Source organism: Elgaria multicarinata, chromosome 5 (genome assembly GCF_023053635.1).
Source record: "Elgaria multicarinata webbii isolate HBS135686 ecotype San Diego chromosome 5, rElgMul1.1.pri, whole genome shotgun sequence".
In the NCBI taxonomy this organism is placed as follows: Eukaryota; Metazoa; Chordata; class Lepidosauria; order Squamata; family Anguidae; genus Elgaria; species Elgaria multicarinata.
The window spans coordinates 107,363,177-107,387,391 of record NC_086175.1 but is presented as its reverse complement, the minus strand read 5'-3'; the positions used below and the strand labels follow the sequence as shown (position 1 = coordinate 107,387,391).

The 24,215-nt window shown below is 39.8% G+C and overlaps 1 protein-coding gene across 1 annotated transcript in view; it reads left to right on the top strand.

Annotated features, from left to right (window-relative positions):
- NBEA (neurobeachin) overlaps positions 1-24,215 on the top strand; it is a 459,425-nt gene that overhangs the window by 45,534 nt on the left and 389,676 nt on the right. The window contains exons 2-8 of the mRNA XM_063126967.1: positions 11,990-12,221; positions 14,825-14,925; positions 15,139-15,234; positions 15,707-15,828; positions 17,775-17,901; positions 21,971-22,090; positions 23,558-23,704. Of these exons, the coding sequence (XP_062983037.1) occupies positions 11,990-12,221; positions 14,825-14,925; positions 15,139-15,234; positions 15,707-15,828; positions 17,775-17,901; positions 21,971-22,090; positions 23,558-23,704 (945 nt within the window). The remainder of the gene's footprint in view (positions 1-11,989; positions 12,222-14,824; positions 14,926-15,138; positions 15,235-15,706; positions 15,829-17,774; positions 17,902-21,970; positions 22,091-23,557; positions 23,705-24,215) is intronic.

Here is a 24,215-nt window from a genome sequence, read left to right as displayed (position 1 = left end):
ACAGGGAAACATGGCCGAAGCCTAAACAAGATCACAGGGTGGGTAAAAATCTCACGCACAAGAACTCCGGTGCTTGTACTTTAGCAACGGGAACTCACTGCCACCTGAGTCTGCATAGAAAAAGTTCAATAATAAAAATAAACCCCAGTCTACCCTTACACTGAGCGGTTGATAACAGACACAATCACAGGGAAGGTAAAACCTCAGGCACAAGGAGTCCCGTGCTTCTGCTTTATCGCCTGAGAAGGCCGAGGAAAAATCCAACAGTCATAATCAATCTCTGGCCTTAGCTAGACCTAAGGTTTATCCCGGGATCGTCCCGGGGTCATCCCTGTTCACGTAAATGACACACAGGATATCCCAGGAGCAGGCAGGGACGACCCCGGGATAAACCTTAGGTCTAGCTAAGGCCCCAGCCTGCCACTACAGTGAGCTGACCACAAACAAAAGCACACAATCCACCAGCACATGCAAGTTCAAGTCTATGCAAAGCCTCACACTACTTTTCATGGCACAGTCCTTTGTAATGCAAATCCAAATAGAAGAGAGTCCATGTGCAGATTACTTTCAAAGTCCCAAATGGTGATGGATCCAAACAGGGAGGGGTTTGGGGCCATGAGTTGAAAAATGATTCTCACAAAGGCATTTGCTTCAGCTTTTAAAGGGAGGTGTAGGCCTGTTCAAAACCACTTCACAAACAGGGGCTCTGGCCCATAAGTCATGCCCGTGTACAAACAGGGCGGCACTGCTCAGCCCACAAGCTGAGTGACTCATTCAACAAGGGCCTCCCACCTTTCTAAATACTCTAACAGCGTCAAGGTCGAGGCAGGGGAGTGAAACTACCCCTTCAATTCTTTCTTTGAGAACTCTGACGGAGATAAGTTTGCACAGATTCTGACATTCCAAAGTAGTTCTAATACAATCTAACTACAGCTTGCAAGGCCTCAACGGCCTTGCTGAAACCTGTACCTGACAGCTAGGTATCTTATTGTTCAGTCTCTTAATATGAACTGCTAAATGGATTGTTTGTTTGGGCATAATGTTGTTGTTATTGGCTTTAAATAAATAAATGAAACAAATGACTTATTAAGGCACAATCCTATGCATCCAGGGGATGCTGGGAGTTGTAGGACTTTTTCTGTTTAACCATCCATAGGATTGTGCCCTTAGTATATTTATGTTCATTTAAACTTCTGGTGTGTATTAAATATGTAGAAGATGTAGGGCAGATACCTGTGCCTGAACTGATATTTTCAGGAGTTTGAGGAATTCAGGCAAATAGTGGAAACTAGAGATGATGTTCTAGAACTTACAGACAAAAACAAAAAGATTGCATGGTCCAGATGGTAGCCATGTGAAAATTCATAAAGAAACCAAAAGTTAAATTTCTGTTGTTCTATCAAAAAATAATAATGTCACTAACATAATGTCTATATCAGAGGACTAGAGAGCGGCCAACATAACATCAATTTTTAAAAGGATCCAGGAAATTACAGGCCAGTTAGCTTAACATTTGCTCCAGTTAAATTGGAGGAAAGTGTTATTAAAGATAAAATTGTCAAGTTTATAAAGTCGGGATAGACAACTTGTGGCTCTCCAGATATTTTGGCCTGTAACCCCTCACTATTGGTTATGCTGGCTAGATCTGATGGGAATTGTAGGCCAAAACATCTGGAGGGCTACACATTCTTCACCCCTGATATAAAAAGCATCACCATGGCTTTTGCAAAGGTCATTCCTGTCTCATGAATCTTTTAGAATTACTTGATAATGTCAATAAACACATGGATAGGGGTTATCTGGAAGACATTGTTTATTTGAACTTCCAAAAAGCTTTTGACAAAGACCCTCACCAAAGAGTCTCTTGAGCAAACTTAGCAGTCATGGAATAAGCGATTCTTTCAGTAACTGGTTAAAGAATAGAAAGCAGAGAGTAGGAATAAATGGCTAGTTTTTGTGGTGGAGGAATGTAAACAATGGATTTTTCCACAGATGTCTATTGTGATGGGTACTTTTTAACTTGTTCATAAATAATATGAGATTAGTGAGCAGTGAGGTTGCCAGGTTTGCTTACACCTAATTATTTAGGGTGGCTAAAACAAAACAAATTGTGAAGAGCTCAAAGGGGATTGTTTCAAACTGGAGGAATGACCTTTAAAATGGCAAATGTAGTTCAATGTAAGAAAGCGTAAAGTGATGTACATTGGAGCAAAAATCTTAATTCCATGTATATGCTGAAGGGCTCTGAGCTGACAATGACTGACCAAGAAAGGGATTTGGGGGTTGTGGCGTATAGCTCAATGAAAATGTTGACCCAGTGTGCAGTTGCTTTGAAAAGGCGAATTCCATTTTGGGGATCATTAGGAAAAGAATTTAAAAATAAAATCGACAATACTATAACATCTTTATATAAATCTATGGTGTAACACACTTGGTATACTATGTACAGTTCTGGTTGTCTCACCTCAAAAAGGATATTGTATAGCTGGAAAAAGTGCAGAAAAGAGCAAGCAAAAGGAACAAGTGGCTGAACCAACTTCCTCATGAGGAAGTTGCAGCATTTGGGGCTCTTTATCTTAGAACGTATATAGCAAGTAAGGGGGACATGATCGAGATGTATAAATTATTCATGGTGTGGAGAAAATGAATATGGAGTTTTTCGTATTCTCTCATAACAGTAGTACCCAATGAAACTGAATTGTGGTTGATTCAGGACAAAAAAAAAGGAAGTACTTCTTCACACAGTGCATAGATAAACTATGGAATTCATCACTGCTTTTGTGAACCACCCAGAGGGTTTCGGCTGTGGGGCAGTTTATAAATGTAATAAATAAATAAATAAGATGTAGATTATTACTGCTAATCATGGCAGTATGTTTACTCCAGTATCACAAGCAGTGTGCCTCTGTGTACCACTTGCTGAGGATCTTGAGCAGTAATGTGCCATTGCACTTATATCCTACGTGTAGGCTTCACATAAACACATAGTTGGCCACTAAGTTAAAAGAATACAGAACTAGATCATATGAAGAGAATGCTGGACATATGTTTTTAAATGAGCTATTTGTATTGTCGGTGTTAACGCACTAAGGTATTGTACTGTTACTGTGCTTAAATTTTATTTTTTAAATTGTGGTTTTAAGCTTCCACATTTTATATTTTACACTGTACCTTATGGTTTTAATTTTTATGAACTGCCCAGAGAGCTTTGGCTATTGGGTAATATAGAAATGATATAAATAAATAAAAATACATAAAATAAAATGTATACTGTGAAATTCTTTTTGCGGAAGGTATTTGCGGAAAAGGTGGTATATAAGCCCAAACTAACTAACTGACTAATATTAAAAATTTGCTTATGTCATTGACAGCATTTAGGTTGAGAGGCATCGTAAGTTTACTCAATATGTAATACATAAAAATAATTCAAATGAGAATTATTGAGATCCTTAACACAAAAAGTAAAAAGTTGGTAGTGGTTTGTGCAGTTTTTGATTACTAGTATCAAAAATTTCAAATTTACACACGTTCAGTATAGGCTTGTCTAGTGGCCATGCAACACTCCTAAGCATATTTATTTCGCTGACTATAAGCATGCTTAATTCTGACTTAAAATGTTTGTGCATATTAATTTATTAAATTTATATACAAGGCTCAACAGATTGTGACTGGACTAACTAACCAAGTTTTATTGTCTAAAAGCCCGATAGTGAATTACAGTCCTATCACATTATCAGTGGGCCTTAGTTCTAAGGAATGTTAGAATTACACCTTAAATGAGGAGTGTGTAAAGTACAGCTCTTGGCCTAATTTATAAACCCTTTGCAAGCAATCTCTTCAGAGCTGTGTCAAGAACTATCTGTTCCTCCCTGGCACCCTGCTCGGCAAGGAGGAAGAGGAGAAAAACAGAGTGCAAAGAATGACCACATCCACTTTTTATTTATTTTTAATTTATTGCATTTATATACCACCCCATAGCCGAAGCTCCCTGGGCAGTTTACAGAGATTAAAATACGGAACATTAAAAACAGATATACAAAATTTTAAACCATAAAAAGCATAAAAACAGATTACATACAATATCTTACCTTGTTGTTGTTGTTTATTCGTTCAGTCATTTCTGACTCTTCGTGACTTCATGGACCAGCCCACGCAGAGCTTTCTGTCGGCCGTTGCCACCCCCAGCTCCCCCAAGGTCAAGTCTGTCACCTCCAGAATATCATCCATCCATCTTGCCCTTGGTCGGCCCCTCTTCCTTTTGCCTTCCACTTTCCCTAGCATCAGCCTCTTCTCCAGGGTATCCTGTCTTCTCATTATGTGGCCAAAGTACTTCAGTTTTGCCTTTAATACCATTCCTTCAAGTGAGCAGTCTGGCTTTATTTCCTGGAGTATGGACTGGTTTGATCTTCTTGCAGTCCAAGGCACTCTCAGAATTTTCCTCCAACACCACAGTTCAAAAGCATCTATCTTCCTTCGCTCAGCTTTCCTTATGGTCCAGCTCTCGCAGCCATAGGTTACTACGGGGAATACCATTGCTTTAACTATGCGGACCTTTGTTGTCAGTGTGGTGTCTCTGCTCTTAACTATTTTATCAAGATTTGTCATTGCTCTCCTCCCAAGAAGTAAACGTCTTCTGATTTCCTGGCTGCAGTCAGCGTCTGCAGTAATCTTTGCGCCCAGAAATACAAAGTCTGTCACTGCCTCCACGTTTTCTCCCTCTATTTGCCAGTTATCAATCAAGCTGGTTGCCATAATCTTGGTTTTTTTTGGGGTTTAACTGCAACCCAGCTTTTGCACTTTCTTCTTTCACCTTTGTCATAAGGCTCCTCAGCTCCTCCTCGCTTTCAGCCATCAAAGTGGTGTCATCTGCATATCTGAGATTGTTAATGTTTCTTCCTGCGATTTTAACTCCAGCCTTGGATTCGTCAAGCTCAGTACGTTGCATGATGTGTTCTGCATACAAGTTGAATAGGTAAGGTGAGGGTATACAACCCTGCCGTACTCCTTTCCCAATCTTAAACCAGTCCGTTGTTCCGTGGTCTGTTCTTACCGTTGCTACTTGTTCGTTATACAGATTCCTCAGGAGGCAGACAAGATGACTTGGTATCCCCATACCACCAAGAACTTGCCACAGTTTGTTATGATCCACACAGTCAAAGGCTTTAGAATAGTCAATAAAACAGAAATAGATGTTTTTCTGGAACTCCCTGGCTTTCTCCATTATCCAGCGGATATTGGCAATTTGGTCTCTAGTTCCTCTGCCTTTTCTAAACCCAGCTTGTACATCTGGCAATTCTCGCTCCATGAATTGCTGGAGTCTACCTTGCAGGATCTTGAGCATTACCTTGCTGGCATGTGAAATAAGTACCACTGTCCGATAGTTGGAACATTCTTTAGTGTTTCCCTTTTTGGTATGGGGATATAAGTTGATTTTTTCCAGTCTGATGGCCATTCTTGTGTTTTCCAAATTTGCTGGCATATGGCATGCATCACCTTGACAGCATCATCTTGCAATATTTTAAACAGTTCAGCTGGGATACCGTCGTCTCCTGCTGCCTTGTTATTAGCAATGCTTCTCAAGGCCCATTCAACCTCACTCTTCAGGATGTCTGGCTCTGAGCTATCCCCGATATTATTATCCTTCCTATACAGATCTTCCGTATATTCTTGTCACCTTTTCTTGACTGGGGATAGCTTGTGTCCCCACTTCCCCATTCCCCTCTCCACTCCACCCACAGAATCGCCCCCTTTCCTTCCTCTCCGAGGTCACTTTTGGGAGCTCAGAAAGACAGCTGGCGTGATTTTCCCTGCACCGGCTGCAAGTGGGGAGGGTGCAGGGAGCTTGGATTCCTGCGTCCAAGGTTGGGGCGTTGTCTTCAACCTTGGATCCAGGAATCTGAGCTATCCTGTAGCTCCCGCCCCTCTGATGCTGTCTAGGGGCCATAGGATTCCAGCCGAAGGGTCTAGCAAAAAAGCCATAGTTAATGACTAATTTACGCATTGCTTTCTACCTTCTCCAAGAGTCTGTCACAAAAGAAAACACATTTTTAAAGTCCACATAGCAAGTAAGCATGCACTCAGATTTTTTGCACAGCTGGTCTCTGTTTTAATGTCAGATTATAAGAAGGGGGATGGGGAGAATTGGACCTGACACCTTTTCTCTCTGTCAGTCCACCTTCTGGGCTTATCCTCCACGAAAACAATTGAAGATATTTAATAGTATAGTGTTCCTGAAAGGTATTATGTTGTTGTGCCCCTCATCTCATGCAAGCCTCAAAAAAAGCTCTCATGCATATGTGCCTGTCCTCCACCTGCTCTGCAGGGATCTTGTTTCTAGGCATTTACCTATAAAATGCCTAGAGAGTGCTTCTGAGCAGGTGCAGTTCATGAAGGGAGACACTTTCCTGCCCTCTCCTTTTCTAAATTCATGAAAAACCCAGATGGTGCAGAGAATTTGCTACTGTGGGAAAAGCCTTGGGGGATACAGGTAGCTCTAGAAAAAGTTGAGAAGAGGCTGCTCCCCGGCAGGACTATCAGGTTGTGAGTGATTTTGTGTCATATTTAAGAGCTGAATTTAGTATGGTAACAGTGTGGATGTTCTTGTTAGATAGGAATATACTTTTCCATGGAGAGGAAAGGACTTTGGTGCTAAACATGGGACTTAAATTAACACATATTACGGCTATTTATATATGCACAGAGCTATGTACAAATCTGTAATTGAAGCTTGGACTTCTAAAAACTTTTGGCAAATGAAAGTTAATTAAGCTAATGGCATGTGAGAAGCAATGGGATTAAAAAACAATTCTCAGATTTTTGAAGAGAAGTGAGAAAGAGCAAGTCAATTTCTTGCTGATTTAGTTTAATAGACGTTGCTGCAAAACTTTATGTTCAACATCTTTTAGATAAATAGGAGACTAAAGCTGCTGAGCATTCTGCCTTGTTGGAAGCAGAGTCTTATCAGAGTCCCTCTTACGTATTGAGCAGATGAAACTAGGACCTTGGATAGCTCCAAGTGAGCCCTGCTGACTGAAGCTATCTAGTTGGATACCTACAGGGTGATGTTGTTTCAGTAGAGAGCTAATGCCAAATGAAGCCTTATTAAGATCTGTAAGTGTGCTTAGCTCTTCCTTCCTCCCTCAGAGGAGCTGACGGGACTTCTGAAGTGCTCTCACCTGATTTTATAGTCTTACTCCTGTGTGGCTGGGGGGATGACAAGGACTCAAGGCAGCCCCTGAATAAAGTATTGACTCTCATTCCCCTGAGAAAGTGGCCTAAGCCTTGTATCCATCTCTGGCACCAGTTTGTCTCATCTTATGTGATTATAGGACAAAGAGTAGGGCTGCTGCAGTCAAACTTAAAGCTCAGGCAGACTTGTATAATTGCTGGTTGTTAAGGTAACTTGGTCTTAAGCCGTTAAAAGCATTAAAAGCTAGTACAAGGGCTTAAAATGGAGGCTAGAGACAAAAAGGAAGCTAATGTAGCTAGAACGGGATTAGAATGATATGTTTTGATCACTTTGTGTCAGCCAAAAATCTGGCAACTGCATTGTGAACCAATTACAGTTTTTGGAACCATTTTCAAAGGCAGCCCCACTTAGAAAGCATTGCTGTAGCCTAACCATGAGAACCTAGGGCAATTGGTCAGAAACCTGCTAAAGATCATGTTTTGAATATGCTCTTAAAACTGTTAATTAATATTTGCTCCTAGACCAAACTCAAGTCTTTGCAGTTGGCTTGGAGACTCCTGACTCTATTCATTTTTAAAAATTAATTGTATGGAAGAATCTGGCATCTGTTTAAGCTGAAAGAAATCTATGAGGCCAATCCTCTTTTTGGCATGCTGATAGTGAAAAGTTATAACTCTAATTGAATGACAACTAGTATAAATAGAAACTTATATCTGATAGCCGGATATAAATGTGGCCAGTCTGGAACCATGTTTTACATCTTTCATTTCATTATAAGAATTCCCTCTCAACAAAACCTTATTTTTCTGAATAAAACATTTACCAGCTCCTTGCCTGGAACCCGCTTATTTGGTTTGAACCTTCTTTTGGCCCAAAGGCCAGATTCCATTTCATAGAAACCCTTGGTGGCTGCATTCCAGTTGTGGTCAGAACCAACGGCAAAATGGAACAGGTCTGAAAAATCCACACACACCAATTCCATTGTTACCAATTCATAGTAGGGACTATGCCTACTTAGAAGTAAGCAGGAAAGAATCACAGAGGCCTTAGCTAGACCTAAGGTTTATCGCGGGATCGTCACGGGGTCATCCCTGCCTGCTCCCGGGATCCCCTGTGTGTCATTTACATGAACAATGATGACCCCGGGATGATCCCGGGATAAACCTTAGGTCTACCTAAGGCCTTAGAAGCACTTTCAAATAGCGCCCAAACCCCCACACCTATACATGTCTACTCAGAAGTAAGCAGGATGCACCTCTACTCAGACATAAGCAGGACAAGGCTTAGAAGGAAGCAGGACTGAATAACTTAGCCGCTCCTCTTCTGCCCTGTCAGGAAATGCCCTTATCTCTCATTAGCAGCTGGTCAGGGATAAGAGCTTTCCCCTCTGCGGCAGAGGGGGTGGGGCCAAGGGAAGAAGTGGCATAGCCTAATGGGGCACCTCTGTGGCTCCTATCAGGATGTGCCTCATTCCAGCTCTAGACCTAACATACATTCCTACATGTTGTATGCATATTTGGTTTATAGCATTTGATTAAGGTTGAGTTATAAATCCATTTTGTAAAATTAGGTCAGACTTCCCTAACCTGGTGCCCTCCAGATGTTTTGGTCTACAACTTCTGTCAGCTCCAGCCAGCATGGCCAATGATCACGGACTGTGGGAATTGTAGTGCAGCTTTTGAAGGGCACCAAATTGAGGGAAGGTGAATTAGGATCTTTGGGGATTTTGACCTATAGACTTGTTTGCCTGCCCTATGAGATTGTCATGTATCAATTTCTGTATTCTGTGATGCTTTTTGAATTCCTTTGAAGACAGATGTCAAAGCCATCCTGAAGAATTAGCCAGTTGCAAATAGATTGATTGTACTTGGGAATTAATTTCACCTAGGATGGCAAAGCAGTGTGTGTTTCTCTAGATACTAAAATCTGAGGGAGACCTAGATGGATCAGATTTCAAACTGGGAATTGTTCTTCTGTTTTGTTCACTGCTTTTAAACAATGTAAATTGAATTATTATTGAAGAAAATGTTATGACCTTAATCAAGCACAGGGTAGTGATTCAAAAGTCTTAATAACGACTCAGAAGTTGCAGCTAGTGCAAAATGCAGCAGCTAGACTGCTGGCAGGTACATCTTACAGAGACCACTTAAAGGAATTGCACTGGCTGTCTCTACGCTTCCGGTCGAAATTCAAGGTGTTGTTAATGACTGTGATGGGCTTGGGGGGTGAGGTTCCTTTAAGGCTACTGACAAAGTTGATCTCTGGGCAGATCTGTGACCGGGATGCCAAGAACCTTGAGTAATCATTGTGTTGAGTCATCCTACTCTGCACCTGGCCGATATTCCCCTGTTGTACATGCAACCGACCCAATAAAAGATCAAGGTTGAGGTGGTTGCGGGGCTTCCTTGCAGCAGTGTGGATCCTGGTAACATAGGCTGAAAGGGAATGCTTTTCTGTCTGTGAGGCTATGGCCCACAGAGGTAGAGTTCCTGTAAAAGTTAGTTTTAAGGGCTGGATGTCTTGGGAAAGGAGTGGCTGCTTGTTCAGCAGGATGGGAGGGTTGAGTGTGGGGAGGGTATTGTGTTTGTCCTTCCTGCCTTTCTTGTTTCTGTGCTGTGTCTTTTCCCCTATGTGTTGTCCCGGCCCTGGGACGTGGGAACCCTACCAGACCTTTTGTGTGCAACTAATAAACTGTTTTAGACCCTACTGTGGTGTGACTGTTATTTCTGGCATGTCAGACTCAACCTAGACCAGGAGTGCAGGCAACTGGCTCCTTGACAATGACGTTTAAAGCCCTAAACGGCTTGGGACCTCGATACTTGAGGGAGCACCTCTTCTTATATATGCCTGCCTGAGACTTGAGATCTGTTGGAGGAGCCCTTCTCTGCATCCCACCAGCACAACTTATACTCTATGGCGGGACATGGGAGAGGGCTTTCTCTGTTGTGGCACCCTGATTATAGAATGCCATCCCTTTGGAGGCCCAACTGGCGCCAACGCTGATTTTATTCCAGTGCCAAGTGAAAATATGGCTTTTTAACAAAGTCTTTAATAGTTAAATTCACCAAGTTTGCACAAGTTTTAGCTGTTTTTATTGCAATAGTTTTTATTGCTTTTAAATTATATACTGGTTTTAACTTGATTCATGGCTTAATTTGCTTTTAGCTGTGTATATTTATTGTTTTATATTGTATAAGTTTATTTGTATGCCGCCCAGAGATCCTAGTGATATAGGGCGGGATACAAATGTTTTAAATAAATAAACAGCAAAAATGGCATAAATCAATTGTTTAATATTCCATCAAGAATAAGCATAATATTTTAAGATTGACACTGAAGGAAGAATTCATTAGACTGTGATACAGAAAAGCAATGTTTTATTGTGGTAGCATTTGAGTGGCTATAGAAATTGCTAGTTCTTACCATTTACTGTCAGCCAAAAGATATTTAAGTTACTATAGTTATCTGATCTATATTAAAATGTAACCTAACAGAGCTTTTTCCAGTAACAGTCTTGTTGTGTCTCCCCACCCCCTACACTGTTCGTAGATTTCTTAAAGGCAGTAGGCATATAGAAGCACACTGTTTCCTCCTATATTATATGTAAAAATTAATGCTGAATACAATTAAACATTTTGTTTGTTGATGTGATTTTATGAGTGTAATGGACTATTTTTCTATAATGTTATAAGTTGTATACATAGCATAAATTCTATAATGCTAATCTAATGTCTGGGTTGAAGATGATGCCCTAATGTCATTAATTTTCTCTTTTCTTAAACTATGACCATTTTAATTCAAGGTGACAGGATAAAATCACATTAAAAAGTTATCTGTTCACCTTTGGCAATCTTTCTGTGATGATGTTGTAAATGTTGAGCGCTGAATGAATGAGGGTGATATTTGCAACAGCATATGCTGGTATTGCTGAGTAGGCGGCAGACGCTTTTCTAAATGTGAAGCAGGTACATGGCATCAGGCTATTTCATGCATAGAATAAGACAACGAGCTGGGAAAGCCAATAAAGAGCTAGGACTCTCTATGTATGAGTGTGTGTGTGTGTGTGTGTATGGTGTATGACTCACTTCACAACAGCCAAGAGAAATGTCATCCACCATAAACAAGCTATTGGAGCACATGTACATGCCTAACATTTAAATGTTTAACCTTTTTTATTTGGTTAAAAAGATAGGTAACATAATAGTACTCGCTTGTGAATGACTGGATTTTTTTCTTGCTCTGCTACAGAGCACTTTGTGTGTCTTAACAGATATGAGATCAGATTGCATAATGCATTGGAATTGGCATGTTTTCTCATGCAACAGACCATAGGTTATTTGAGGATTGTTTAATCCTCACACATCCCCTGAAGCCCCGGGGTCAGACAGCATGACAAACCATGGCAAACACTGGGAGTTGAATATTCAAAATGGCCACCAGCATAACCATAAGCCAGAGTGGGCTGTGGTGAATGTGTGAATTTGATCCTTATATGTCTGCATGCACGTATTATGATCTTAAAATGTGTTAACATGATACGAGGTGTTTTAATTCATATTAGACCACTGACACAACAAAGATACAAATATTTGTCATGTTCTGGCTGCATCTCTTCATGCATTTTTAGAATGCCAGTAGAGAAAGACGACTTCAGAAGATAAAGCCTTGATAAAAGTAATTTAATTTTCATAGGTCACCTAATGTTTAGTAAGCATCAATAGTTATTTAAGGTAGCCTGCATAAATTGTCAAAACCTACTAAATAAATTAACATTTTCTTTTTGTGTATGTTTGCTTTCAGCTGGTTGGTGGAGAATTCGATCTAGAGATGAACTTTATAATCCAGGATGCAGAAAGTATAACATGCATGTCAGAACTTTTAGAACACTGTGATGTAACATGTCAAGCAGAAATTTGGAGTATGTTCACCGCCATCCTTCGTAAAAGTGTCCGCAATTTACAGACCAGCACAGAAGTTGGTTTAATTGAACAAGTGCTACTGAAGATGAGTACTGTGGATGATATGATTGCAGGTATAAACAACCAAGTAGATGAGTATAATCTAAATATTTTCGAACACTGGAAATGCCTTGGTGAATTACAGTTTTATTTCCAGAATTTGTGGCAGCAGAGAAGGAATGGGACGCAGGAAAAGGCTCTTGTTAGCAATTAGCATCTTATTGGTTTTATCTGCTGTGACCTATAAGTGCTTTGCAATTAATGCTTTGCAATTAATGAAATTGTGAGTGCTTTGAAGAAATATGAAAAAACATAGCTAATTTTGAGATCAAATTAAATTAAATATAACTAATTCTGAGATTAAATTAAAAGAAGTATAAGTTTATTTGTATTTAGAGAGTAGTTTTCCAAATGTAAACCTTTGCAGGGGGTGAGAAAGAATGCTGGGGGGGGGTTTGTACCAAATTTTCAAACCTTTCAGAATGAACCCACATAACTAAAAATAAAATAAAATTTAAAAAAAACCTGAACCTCACCAAGTTAAATCATCATCATCATCATCATCATCATCATCCAATGGTAATATGTTCTTGAATAGGATATAGATAATATAGAGCCATAAAGGGCTTTTCTCATATTCCATTTTGAGTTCTTTTTTCTTTCTTTTCTTCTCTTTTAAAATATTAAAATATGTCAAAATACTTAGTACTTCACACATTTAAAGCACGATTGTACATACACTAACCTGTTATTTCACCCATACACATTAACAGCTTTTCTGTTAGATTCCTGATAGAATGCACTCATCTATATTCTCTGGCATGCATAATGCTTTTTATAGTTTACGGTACAGTAGTGTCCCTATCCCTCCCTGTTCCTTGTGCTGATAGCCCGTTCCAGCTCATTGTAACCAGTAACTGTCCAAGAGCACTCAGAAATCCCTCAGATTCCTGAGGTGGACCATCTTACTCGGAAGGGGGATGACCATTGACAATGTCAACTTAACCAGAAAGTCTTCTGGTCGTAATCGTAGGATCTCAGTTAATGTCACTAATATCAGACTTCCAGTCTCACAAGGTCAAGGGGAAGCCCTGCCTAATGTGTTGGGTGGGTATTGAAACAGCCCCATGGTTGTCAAAATGGCCACAGGCTGGAACCCCTAATACATCTTTGTGCAGAGTTAATAGCTTGATTGTTTGACTAAGACTCAGATTAGTCAAACAAACTTAGATATTTGGGTGACAGCACTAGTTTGTAGGGTAAACTATTAAAGAGGAGATTGGTTGGCACCTCTTACTTAAAGGCAGCAATGTATTTTGAGAACCAGTAATCTGGCAAATAGCAGCTTTCACAAACTACTTTTAATTCTGATCTTGTTAGCACAATAAATTGATTAAATTCAGTTGACCCTAAATCGCTTGGGCCAAGTACCTCAAGGAGCTCTTATTCCCATAGCATGTTGCCTGTGCGTGAAGATCTTATCCAGCCGTCTCCTTTATCAGAGTTATGTGGTTCTATCAGAAGACAGAGGGCTTTTTCAGTGGTGGTGCTCCAGTTATGCAATAACCCCCTCCCCCCCCCCCCCCAAGAGGCTTACTTGGCCCCATGTTACAATCTTTTCACTGCCAGGCAAAAATGTGTTGACATTTTTAACTCACTTTTAAATATTGTGTTTGCTGTTTTGTTATTGTATTTTATATTATGATAGAAATTTGATTATATACCTTCCTGAATTCCAAGAAGGATTAAGGGCAGTATATAAATGCTTTAAACAATACAACAGGGTATTCTTCAGCATAGGAGGGAAACTCTTTATGTGTTTTTTTTTTAAAAAAAATCATAAATAGATTTCCAAAATTGCTAGCAGGCTGCTGAGTGGCTGCTGTGGATGGGGGGGGGGGGGCAGATCCTTACCGACTAATGTTGAGATGTGTTATTGGAGGTGGCAGAAGGCTGGGTCATTGCTGCTGGCCATTGCACGACTGCTTATGGGCCAGCAGTCTCTTCTGTCATTGCTGAAAATTGCCACTTCATGTTGAGCTCCCCTATTCTCACACGATTATATCAAATAGATTTAACTTGTGTTGAAATATTGTTATGCTCCATGTTTTTCTCACCCCCCTCGCTCCACTTCCAACAAATTGCAACTAATGTTGTGAAGTGGGGGTAAAACAAATGCAGACTATGACATAATGATGTCCCAAGTAGATGTTAAGATAGGGCAGGGGAAAGTTCATAAATAGGGTTCGGGTTTTGGGCAGGGGAAAGAAGTTTTGAGGCATATAGCTCAGTTTCATATATCTTCTGCTGTTTCTCAATAGATGATGATGATGATGATGATGATGATGATGATGATGATGACCTATAAATAAACTGATTTTTTTACCCAAGGATCCCGAAGGCAGTGAACAACATACTAAAATGAAAATCAGATAAAATTCAGTAAAAAGCTAAGATAGATGTCTTGTTTTGTTGCCTTAGGCATTTAAAAGCATAATCACTTTAGCACTAGTATGCAGTGGTAGCTATGAGTTTTGCAGAAGAAGATGGTATTGAGAGATGGCAAAACTAGTATTCAGAAATTTTAGTTTTAATGGCCAATCCAGCTTGTACCTGTGAAGTGTTGCTTTGACAAAAATGTAAACAAGCAATAGAGTAATTTTATTTTTCTTTGAAGATCTTCTCGTTGATATGTTGGGGGTTCTTGCCAGCTACAGCATTACTGTCAAGGAGTTGAAGCTTTTGTTCAGCATGCTACGTGGTGAAAATGGAATCTGGGTAAGCTGTAACTAATGTGAAGTTACTTATGATTTAGTTGTGTGAAGTAATGAGTCTAGCTAACTGATTGCTTTATTTTAAAGGCTGCTTCTGACAACTTCTTCCAAACTAATTTCTAGTCTTATTGGAAAACCAATCAGTAGTTAATGCATTTGAAGGATTACCATGAAATGGTTATGTTTTACAGTTTCACAATTTTGTTGTTTTTGACAGCCTAAACATGCAGTCAAGTTGTTGTCAGTTCTTAATCAGATGCCACAGAGACATGGCCCTGACACTTTTTTCAACTTCCCAGGCTGCAGTGCCGCAGTAAGTTTTAAGCAACACCTCTCTTTCGTAGTAAAAATTAAATCTTTAACAACTGGATAAATTTACTTTGCAGACTTTGAGGAAATACTCTGTGTATATTTTCTTTCCCTATGGTACTGGAAGCAATATTTTCTGTACTTTTAATATCTGGGATATGGATTGATTTAATATACTTCTTCCAATGAAATAGTTCCAAGCCAGGATTTGCTGCAGGTTTAACTCCTTGGTAACATCATGTCACTAACACAAGTAAAATAAAAAGAAAGTCCAGCACTAAAATGTTCTGGGAGATTTTAAAGTCCTGTCTGCCTCCCCAACCCCACTCTCCTTGTGTGAATTATAATAACATGAAAAGGTTGGGTTTGCAAATTCGCTTGCAGTGAGATTGCAAAAAAGGAAAGAAAAACGTTTTCTACAAATTTAATTTAGCATTATAGAACAATTCATATTTCTTTTTTCTTTCATTTCATAGGCAATTGCATTGCCTCCTATTGCCAAGTGGCCTTATCAAAATGGGTTTACGCTTAACACCTGGTTTCGCATGGATCCATTGAACAATATTAATGTAGATAAGGATAAACCGTATCTCTATTGGTAAGTAAAAATGAACATAGTGCTAGCATAGTTCTATATTTTTTAAATGATGTTGTAATGAGCTCTAAAATGTAATATTTGCTTGCTTGCTTCTTTCAGTGTGAAAAACAACTGTATAAAAATAATAGAGCTTTTAAGAAATTGTTGTAAACTGATAAAAGAATTCTGCAAAATAGAAAATACCTTGTATAATTACTTTTATCTCCCATCCTAGACATATATAGAATTAATACAATTAGAACACAATTCTATGCATGTTTAGACAGAAAAAAAATCCTACTTCTCCCAGCATTCTCCAGATGGCCTTTTTTTTTTGTCTAGCCATGCATAGGTTCGCACCCTTCAAATACATTTAGTTTGGATTAGAATATTTCTCTTCCCCCTCCTCCCCAAATTAAAAATGTATTATTTAACTATAAAGCTTAGAAAATACTAATGAAGTGATATGAGTTTGAGTATATTATGGACACCCCCCACTTTTTCTGTGCTTTCTGCTATCCAGGCTTTGCTATTCCTTCATCTATGCTCCCATATTTTGCTCTTGTACTGAAAGCCTTCTGGGTAGAGTCTCTCTTGCTCCTGTCTTCTGAATAACACTCAGCATTTTGCTGCTAAGTTATTGTTTAAAAATAGTGATGATAGTGAAAATTCATTTTTAAACTATAAAAAACTTGAGCTTTTGGATGAGATACAGACTTTATCAAATGTCCTTGGTGTAAAGGACATTTCCTTATCCTTTGGATATAAGTTTATTTATCATCCCAGAAATCTAGATAGGTCTCAGGACTCCTTCACATGTGGCATTTTCTCTCTACATGGGTATAGGGAGAAAAGCATACATTTTTGAAAATTATTATAGCTTTCAAGCATGTAGCCCAAAACAACAGCAACAACCCAAAAAAATCACTAAAAACCCACCCACTTGTGCAATTTGCACATGACTGTGTGCAGAGAAAATCTTGCAAGAGAAGTAGCCCTTACTATTACTGCATTTTCTTTCACTTTGAGTGCTTCTTATTTTGACATGTAGTGATTCTTCACAAGTTGACAATTGATTTAATTAGAGATTTTGCTGCATATCCTGGAGAAAGATTGTTCCAATGTCTGAAAATAAATCAAAGCAGAATGTCAGTTTTCTGCAGCATCTTTTGAGGTGAAGAGAGGACATGTTTCTGCTTCCATTCAAAGGAGCAAAATCTAACATGAAGGAATATTCCCCAAAAGCTTAGTCAGTATTTGATCAGAGGTGGCAGAAGTTGATATTTTAAAATGTTAGGTGGAGTTGCAGCACGTGTGAATCTGTAAAATTGTTATTAAAGAGTTTAGTATATCCTGAGTAGAGAGAACAAATTAGCTTAGTTTGAATTTACAGGACAAATTGTAAGAAGGTAAGTTTCCACAAAAATGTAGTAATTTAAGAATAAATGCAATAACAAATTATCTCTCTCTTGTGAATAATCAGAAACCCTTTTCATTAAGCTTTAGCAACATGTTGGATGATGGTTGTATCCATTCAGATCCCTCCTCTGCCACGGACTTATGAAGTAGCAACAGACAAGTCACTTGGTTTCAATTCATGATATGTAAAAAGGGGACCGCAGTGATACACCTTAGATGTGGCTGCAAGGAAAAACATAACATAGTGCTACACAATGTTCATTAAAAGTTAGAAGCTGCATAAAGCATTAGAAAATGGCAAAAGGCTATTCAACTATTTCCCATTATTTTAACTTTCAGGATTTAGCGATCGCTATAAAATAAGGCAAATATCAACTAAATAAGGCAAATATCAATCATTTTACTATGTTTTTCAGTTGATTGTATGTATGGTTTTAATTCTATCCTGTTATCTAAAGTAGTGACAGCATTAAATAGTTCCTGGGTTTTGCTAGATCAAGGTAATTTTCTTGGAATGCTTTTTAAAAAATGCTCTTTTATTATTTCAGTTTTCGCACTAGCAAAGGTGTTGGGTATTCTGCTCATTTTGTTGGCAACTGCTTAATAGTCACGTCACTGAAATCAAAAGGCAAAGGTTTTCAACACTGTGTGAAGTATGATTTTCAGCCACGCAAGGTAAGCACAGAATGCTTATATAACAAATGACAAAGAGTAATCAGACACCCCTGCAGGCAGTCTAAATATAATGGTGGCTGAAATTGTAAAAGTAATAATCTTTAGAACAGTTAATTTGTTCTAATTATTAGCTTTATTCTTGATATTCAAAACAATTCTGGAGAGGAAATGCTATATCAAACTAATTATTTGAATAGTATATGTAATAGATTAATTGTCAGAACAATTAGTTTCACCTTTTCTACAAAAGCTTCCTCAGCTTTCAGGGAAGAAAAAAATTTGTAAAGAGGACATTTTAAATTGTACAGCAGGCAAAACAAAGCCTCCACTCCTTCCTCATTCAGGTTTAAATAGTTTTTGTAGATCCTTCAACAGTGGGAATGTATCTTTTAAAGAAGAAGTTGGTACAATCACATCTATGGCAAGAAGAGATAATCAGATTGCCTAGTTTATACTGTATGTAAGCACAAAGTCTTGCTAACATCTTAAAGAAATGCTGAAAAAGTTTTATTTCTGGAACTCCTTCAAAATATTTCTTTCAGGACTTAGTGTCTCCCCTCCCCTCCTTTGACCTTAAGCATTGTTGGGAGACATTTGACTTTAATCCTAGCATTTCTACAGGTAGGAAAACAGAAATTTTTGTGCCTGAAATTAATTGCCCTTATAAAGAGGAATAATCATCCCAGTAGAATTCATAATCGTAGCTGGGGTATCTTGTGTATGCTGGTATTTGCTGCTCAGTGACATTTCCAGTCTTCAAAGGAATGCAGGTAAAAAATAGTAAAGGCGACCTATAAATAGGATTACAAGAGCTCCATCACTATTAGGATTATGTTCTAAAATGCTTTAAAATGCCAGGGATAAGAAGAATATAAAGCATATACCGTATTTCTTCGATTCTAAGACGCCATCGATTCTAAGACGCACCCCATTTTAGAGATGTTCATATGGGGAAAAAGTATTCTGCCATGCATGGGGAGTGGATTGCAGGCAGGTAAGGGAAGAGATGTGGCCAATTCTGATTGAGCCAACGGTTTTGGCGCCACAGGGCTGGGACAGGTTACAAGTAAGCCAAAAATGAGGCACTTACCCCTAATGTCGCAGACCCATGTTGCCTGGTGGGGTGGGCCCTGCTGGGCGGAGGGTACCTGCCGGGGGTGGGGGCCAACCGGGGAGCACGTGCAAGGGCCTGGAGGCTTTACCAGCTGCCACCACTTCTTGCAGGGAGCGGGAGGGGGTCGTTCGCGAGGCGCCCACCTTTGGGCCAGCTCCAGCTGCCACTGCTGAGGGGCCTCTTCCAGGCATGGCTAGATGGGCTGTGGAAATTTCCTGAGGCGCGAAGGAGCCGGCCGCACGTACACTGCCGCCCCTGGCCCAGCGGCGCCCTGGGCTCCTCTCCCACACACGTTGCGTGAGAACGGCGCAGCTGCAAGTCCCGGAGCACGTCCCGGAGCGCGTCCCACCCCAGCCCAGCAACTCACCTCCCGGGCGTTGCCTCTGTCTTCCTGGCCGGCGCTGCTGCGCCTCCACCGCACAGAACCAGCAGCCGCAAGAAGCCGGCAGCGCCTGCCCGCCTCGCACTACCCTCCGCGAGCCCTGCGGTGCCCGCCCGTCCGCCCCGGCCCCATGCGCAAGGTGAGGCGCGCGCCAGGCCGGGCCCGGCTGGAGCCGCATAGCCATGCCCACTAGGCCCAACCCGTCCGGCTGTGCTCATGGTGCGGTGGGCAGGTCCCGCTTAGTGCTCGGAGCTCCGTTGGTGTGTGTGTGAGCCCGGTTAGCTCTGGGGAGCACAAATAGGCCCAGGGCAGCCGCGGATCGTCGCTGAGGCCCCCAATCAGGCCAAGCGCATTCCCCAGCCTACATGGTGAGTGCAGGGCCGCTTAGGTGCTCAATAAGCCCTTGAGACGCCTGGGCATCGTGAGCAGGGTGGAGGGATAACAACGCACTTTGCAGGCGATTCTAAGATGCCATCGATTCTAAGATGCAGCCCGTTTTTAGAGATGTTTATATTGGGGGAAAAGTGTGTCTTAGAATCGAAGAAATACGGTAATGAGGTTTAAATGAAATGCATTTTACCCTTACAAAGAACTAAATAGGGACAGGGAATGCTGGTAGTTCTGGACTATTTATGTCTAAACAATGCATAGGATTGTGCTCTTAGTTGTCTTTTACAAAATATCTCAATCCAGAAAACCAAGCACTATTCAGTTAACCACCTTTTCATAAAGAAAATAAAGTACAGTGACGTTTAACTTAAAATATGTACTATGAAATATAAATTGACAACTCAACGAATACAGCGAGTTGGCTAAATGCACAATGAAATAAAGTGCTGTGAATATTAAACATGCAAAGGCTACACTTTTTGTCTGGCTTTGGTAGCCAAAAATTATGATCATCACGCCCATTCAATAGCAGGAAAAAAATGGTGGGAGACTTGCCCACCTGGGCCTGGCTAGCTGGCTGGGATGCTTTGGATGCCTTGGTGGTGCAGTGGTGAAAGAAGCCCATTTTTCCCAACCTGTGAGCTGGAGAGAGACGCGGGATCACCATGCAGTTGCCAGGACAACCCTTGCTCATATCTGTAGTTCAAGGCTGGAAGGAAGCTTGTCATGCTTGTCAGAAGGTAGCAGCACACCAACCATTGTGAATGAAAATGTGGAAGCCTCTGAAAAGTAGATGCTAGTTCTTTTCCAATGCTGATGGGGTAACATATGGTATAAAAATCTCAGTATCTTCAAATTATATCCCAAAAGATACATCAGTCTTGCAAAATATCCATGAGTTTCTAGCTTGCCTGTCCATATGAAAAATACAGGCTACCTTTCATATTTAATTTCAATGCTGGCAGCTTGGGTTTTCCAACATTTTCTTCAAATGGACATCCCCCCCCACCCCCATGTCTAAGATTTATTTTTATTCAAATCTTCAAAACTCTGAAGTTGAATTTAATGACGCAGTTTAACTGATGTGCAGTCCAAAGCTTGTGCTCCTTTTCTTCATAGCTTCTGGCTTTGCATTTTGGTGTTGGAGTGGCATGGGCCCAACTTGTCTTTGGGAGCTCCTGTGAGGCCCCTTACCAATCAGGCTGATCAGGGAGACCATGCTCCAAGTGTTAGCCGGCTGTATAAGTAAATCATTTGGGATGGAGCATATATAAGAAGCAGCGGCCTCAGATAACATGTACACAAATAAAACATAGTCTGTGTTTAGCTCCTGCACTCTTTTATGTCCATTCCAGAATGCTTTCAGTTTGAAATTTACCAGTAGTAATACTTTTAGAAATGAAATCCATGCCTTGTCATCGTCCCAAAAGGGGGGGATTTTGTTCCCTATTCATTCATTCATCTTGCAAATTAAATTCTGGTGACAAGCATTTGAAATACTTTCCTGTGCAGGTATAGGAGATCATAAGTAGGACTGGTTTTTTGGGGATTATGACTTCAGCAAGATTGAAGCCTGAGAAATTAAGCACTGTAGCAAATACGTACAGTAAAATTATGTCCATAGTTGAATGGAAGGTTTGCATTGTTTCCTTCCTTTGCTTATTAGGTTCAGCAGAGGGAATCCTTGAGATGGGAGTCATATAAAAGCCATACACACTAGAAAGGTTCATCAGGTATAGGTAATTGAGACTAATTGTTGCAGTGGCTGGTGTCCAAACAACTATTTAAACACACTTATGTAGTCAGAGGACTATTTTTATTTCACTCAGCTGACAGTCAGGCAGTATCACAAACTGTTTTTTGTAACACTGCTCAACTTCACAATCTGTTTTCCATTTCTCATGAGGAACTGCTGGCCAAACGTGTAGTCTATGATCTGATGGCTGGGAATTCTCAGTTTCAATTGCACTGTGGGTTGCTTGGGTCTTACATAGTTCTCAATTTAAAATTTCTATAGTAAGTTGAGTTATAATTACAGATTTCAGTGTAATTGGTATCTTGTTTATTACAGGAGAATTTCATTGCTTTAATTTTCAAAGAAGCACTGTATTATAATTAGTCATGCAGTGATTTTTACAAATGTATTAATTCTTGTAAATAATATGTTTTCAATTTCTTTTTAGTGGTACATGATTAGCATTGTACACATCTACAATCGCTGGAGAAACAGTGAAATTCGTTGTTACGTAAACGGTCAGCTAGTATCCTATGGAGACATGGCTTGGCATGTGAACACAAATGATGTATGTCTTTTTTATTCAAATGTTCCTGTATAAGTAGTATTCAAAAATAAGTTCCTTTCCAGAATATGCTATGAGGGTATTAAGGGACAATGGCTGTCTCTGAGTCCAGGGAGCTATCATTCTTCAGACGTCTTGCTACAATTGGAAAAGGGCTGTTGAGAGGTCATTCCATTCCAAGGCCAAACTGCAAGATGTGGGAAATCCATATTTAGATATCCCCAACATGTCTATTTTGACTTCAAAACTAAAGCGTGCCTCCCAAGCAGTTTTTATCAGAGTAGCAGGACTTGGAAAGGGAGGTTAAACACTTTCTCTGACCATTTTGTGCACTTAAGCTGCCCTTTCAAAATTGCTGTTTGCCTCCTTGAGCAAACATACAGAGACCTCTGTGTTTTCCCCAGCAGGACCAATATCTGCATTTGAGGAAGGGAGGAGTTAGATCAGGAAAATAGTATGAGGGGAAAGGTTTCACTCTTCCTAATATAGAAAATGTTTCAGGGACAGAAAATTTCAACAGCCCTTTTCCCCGGTATTATTGCACTGGTACAGGGTGGGCCTGGAGCCACATATATAAAAATAAAGAAGTCGAGAACTCATCACAGATCTCCCACATAACTTGCAGTTTGATCCCAGTTAATCAAGGTTCAAATTGAGATGTAGATTTTTACACTTTTCCAGTATCCTAGAGTTTGTTCTCAGGCTTTTCTTTGTACTTCTTATTAATGTCAAAGGAGAAAGGATCTTAGTTTTATAATAAAGTTTCAGCTGGAGTTTAACTGGCAGTTCAGGCTAGATTTATTTGTACTTATTATGCCATGAAATGTTAATCATGTAATGTTCAAATATATGAAAAACATGTATGATTTACGTTATAAACAACATGGTTATATTTTTATTGATGTGTAAAGAATTAACTAACACCTTTAAAACTGAAAATGAAGCAAAAATGTGCAATTTATCTATTGAGGGCAGTATCCAACATTGTTATTTGGCAACTCCATAGTACTAGTGCAGCTCCACTGAATCTTTCTGTTATGCAAGTGGTTGCGCATTACGCTTGCAAAACCCATTGTGCAAATGGTTGCGTAAGCGTAGTGCACAACTAGTTGCACAAGTGTAATGCACAACCACTTGCGCGATGGGTTGAGCAGGCGAAATGTGCAACTACTTGCACAGTTGGTTGAGCAAGGTAAACACAACTGCACTTGCAGAAATGAAACTTTAGCTTGATTCTCCTCTTGAACATAGTTGGAACTTGATTTCTGCTAGTGCAACATCATTTGCGGAATGCCACAGTTGGATACTTTCCATCATTTATTTTTCACAAAAATAGTACAATGTGTTTATGTGGCCAAATTAAAAGGATTTGCATGACTGATTTAAACAGCTTGTATCTTTATTTCTCTGTATCTCTAACTGCATTTTTGTTGTACATGGCTCTAAATATTTTTATATATTTTAATATAGAGTTATGATAAATGTTTTCTGGGATCATCTGAAACTGCTGATGCAAATAGAGTGTTCTGTGGTCAGCTTGGAGCTGTCTATGTATTCACTGAAGCTCTCAACCCCGCACAGATATTTGCAATACATCAGCTAGGACCTGGATATAAGGTAGTAGTTTACTATAATTTCAATTCAGAAAAAAAACCCTGTTGAGTTAAATGTAAAACACAGTCAAACTCTCTTGATGTTTGGAGTCCTTTAAAAGCATTTCAAATTGTAACTATGATTTATGTAATCTTTATGCTTTTATATATCCACCCAATCTCCAACTTTTACACCAAGGTAAATCAAATAAATAGCCATATTAAAGAAAAATCAGCAGAATGTTGATGAAAAGCTACAACTTGTAGCAAGGGGAATTTCTAAATCTTGCTACAAGAGACAGATACACACTATAGTTCTGAATATGCTCATAAATGTAGATCAAAACATAGAGGACACTTCTTAGAGAAACATCAGAAGAGCAAATAGTTAGGTGAAGTTATGTATGCATCTGTATTGGTTTATTAAGGGCCTTGCTAGACGAGGCCTTAGCGCGCTTTGAGACCCGGTTTCCCTGCTGTGCATCCAGATGACTATCTGGGGATATTCAGGGGAATCCGGGCCCAGCCCGCACTGA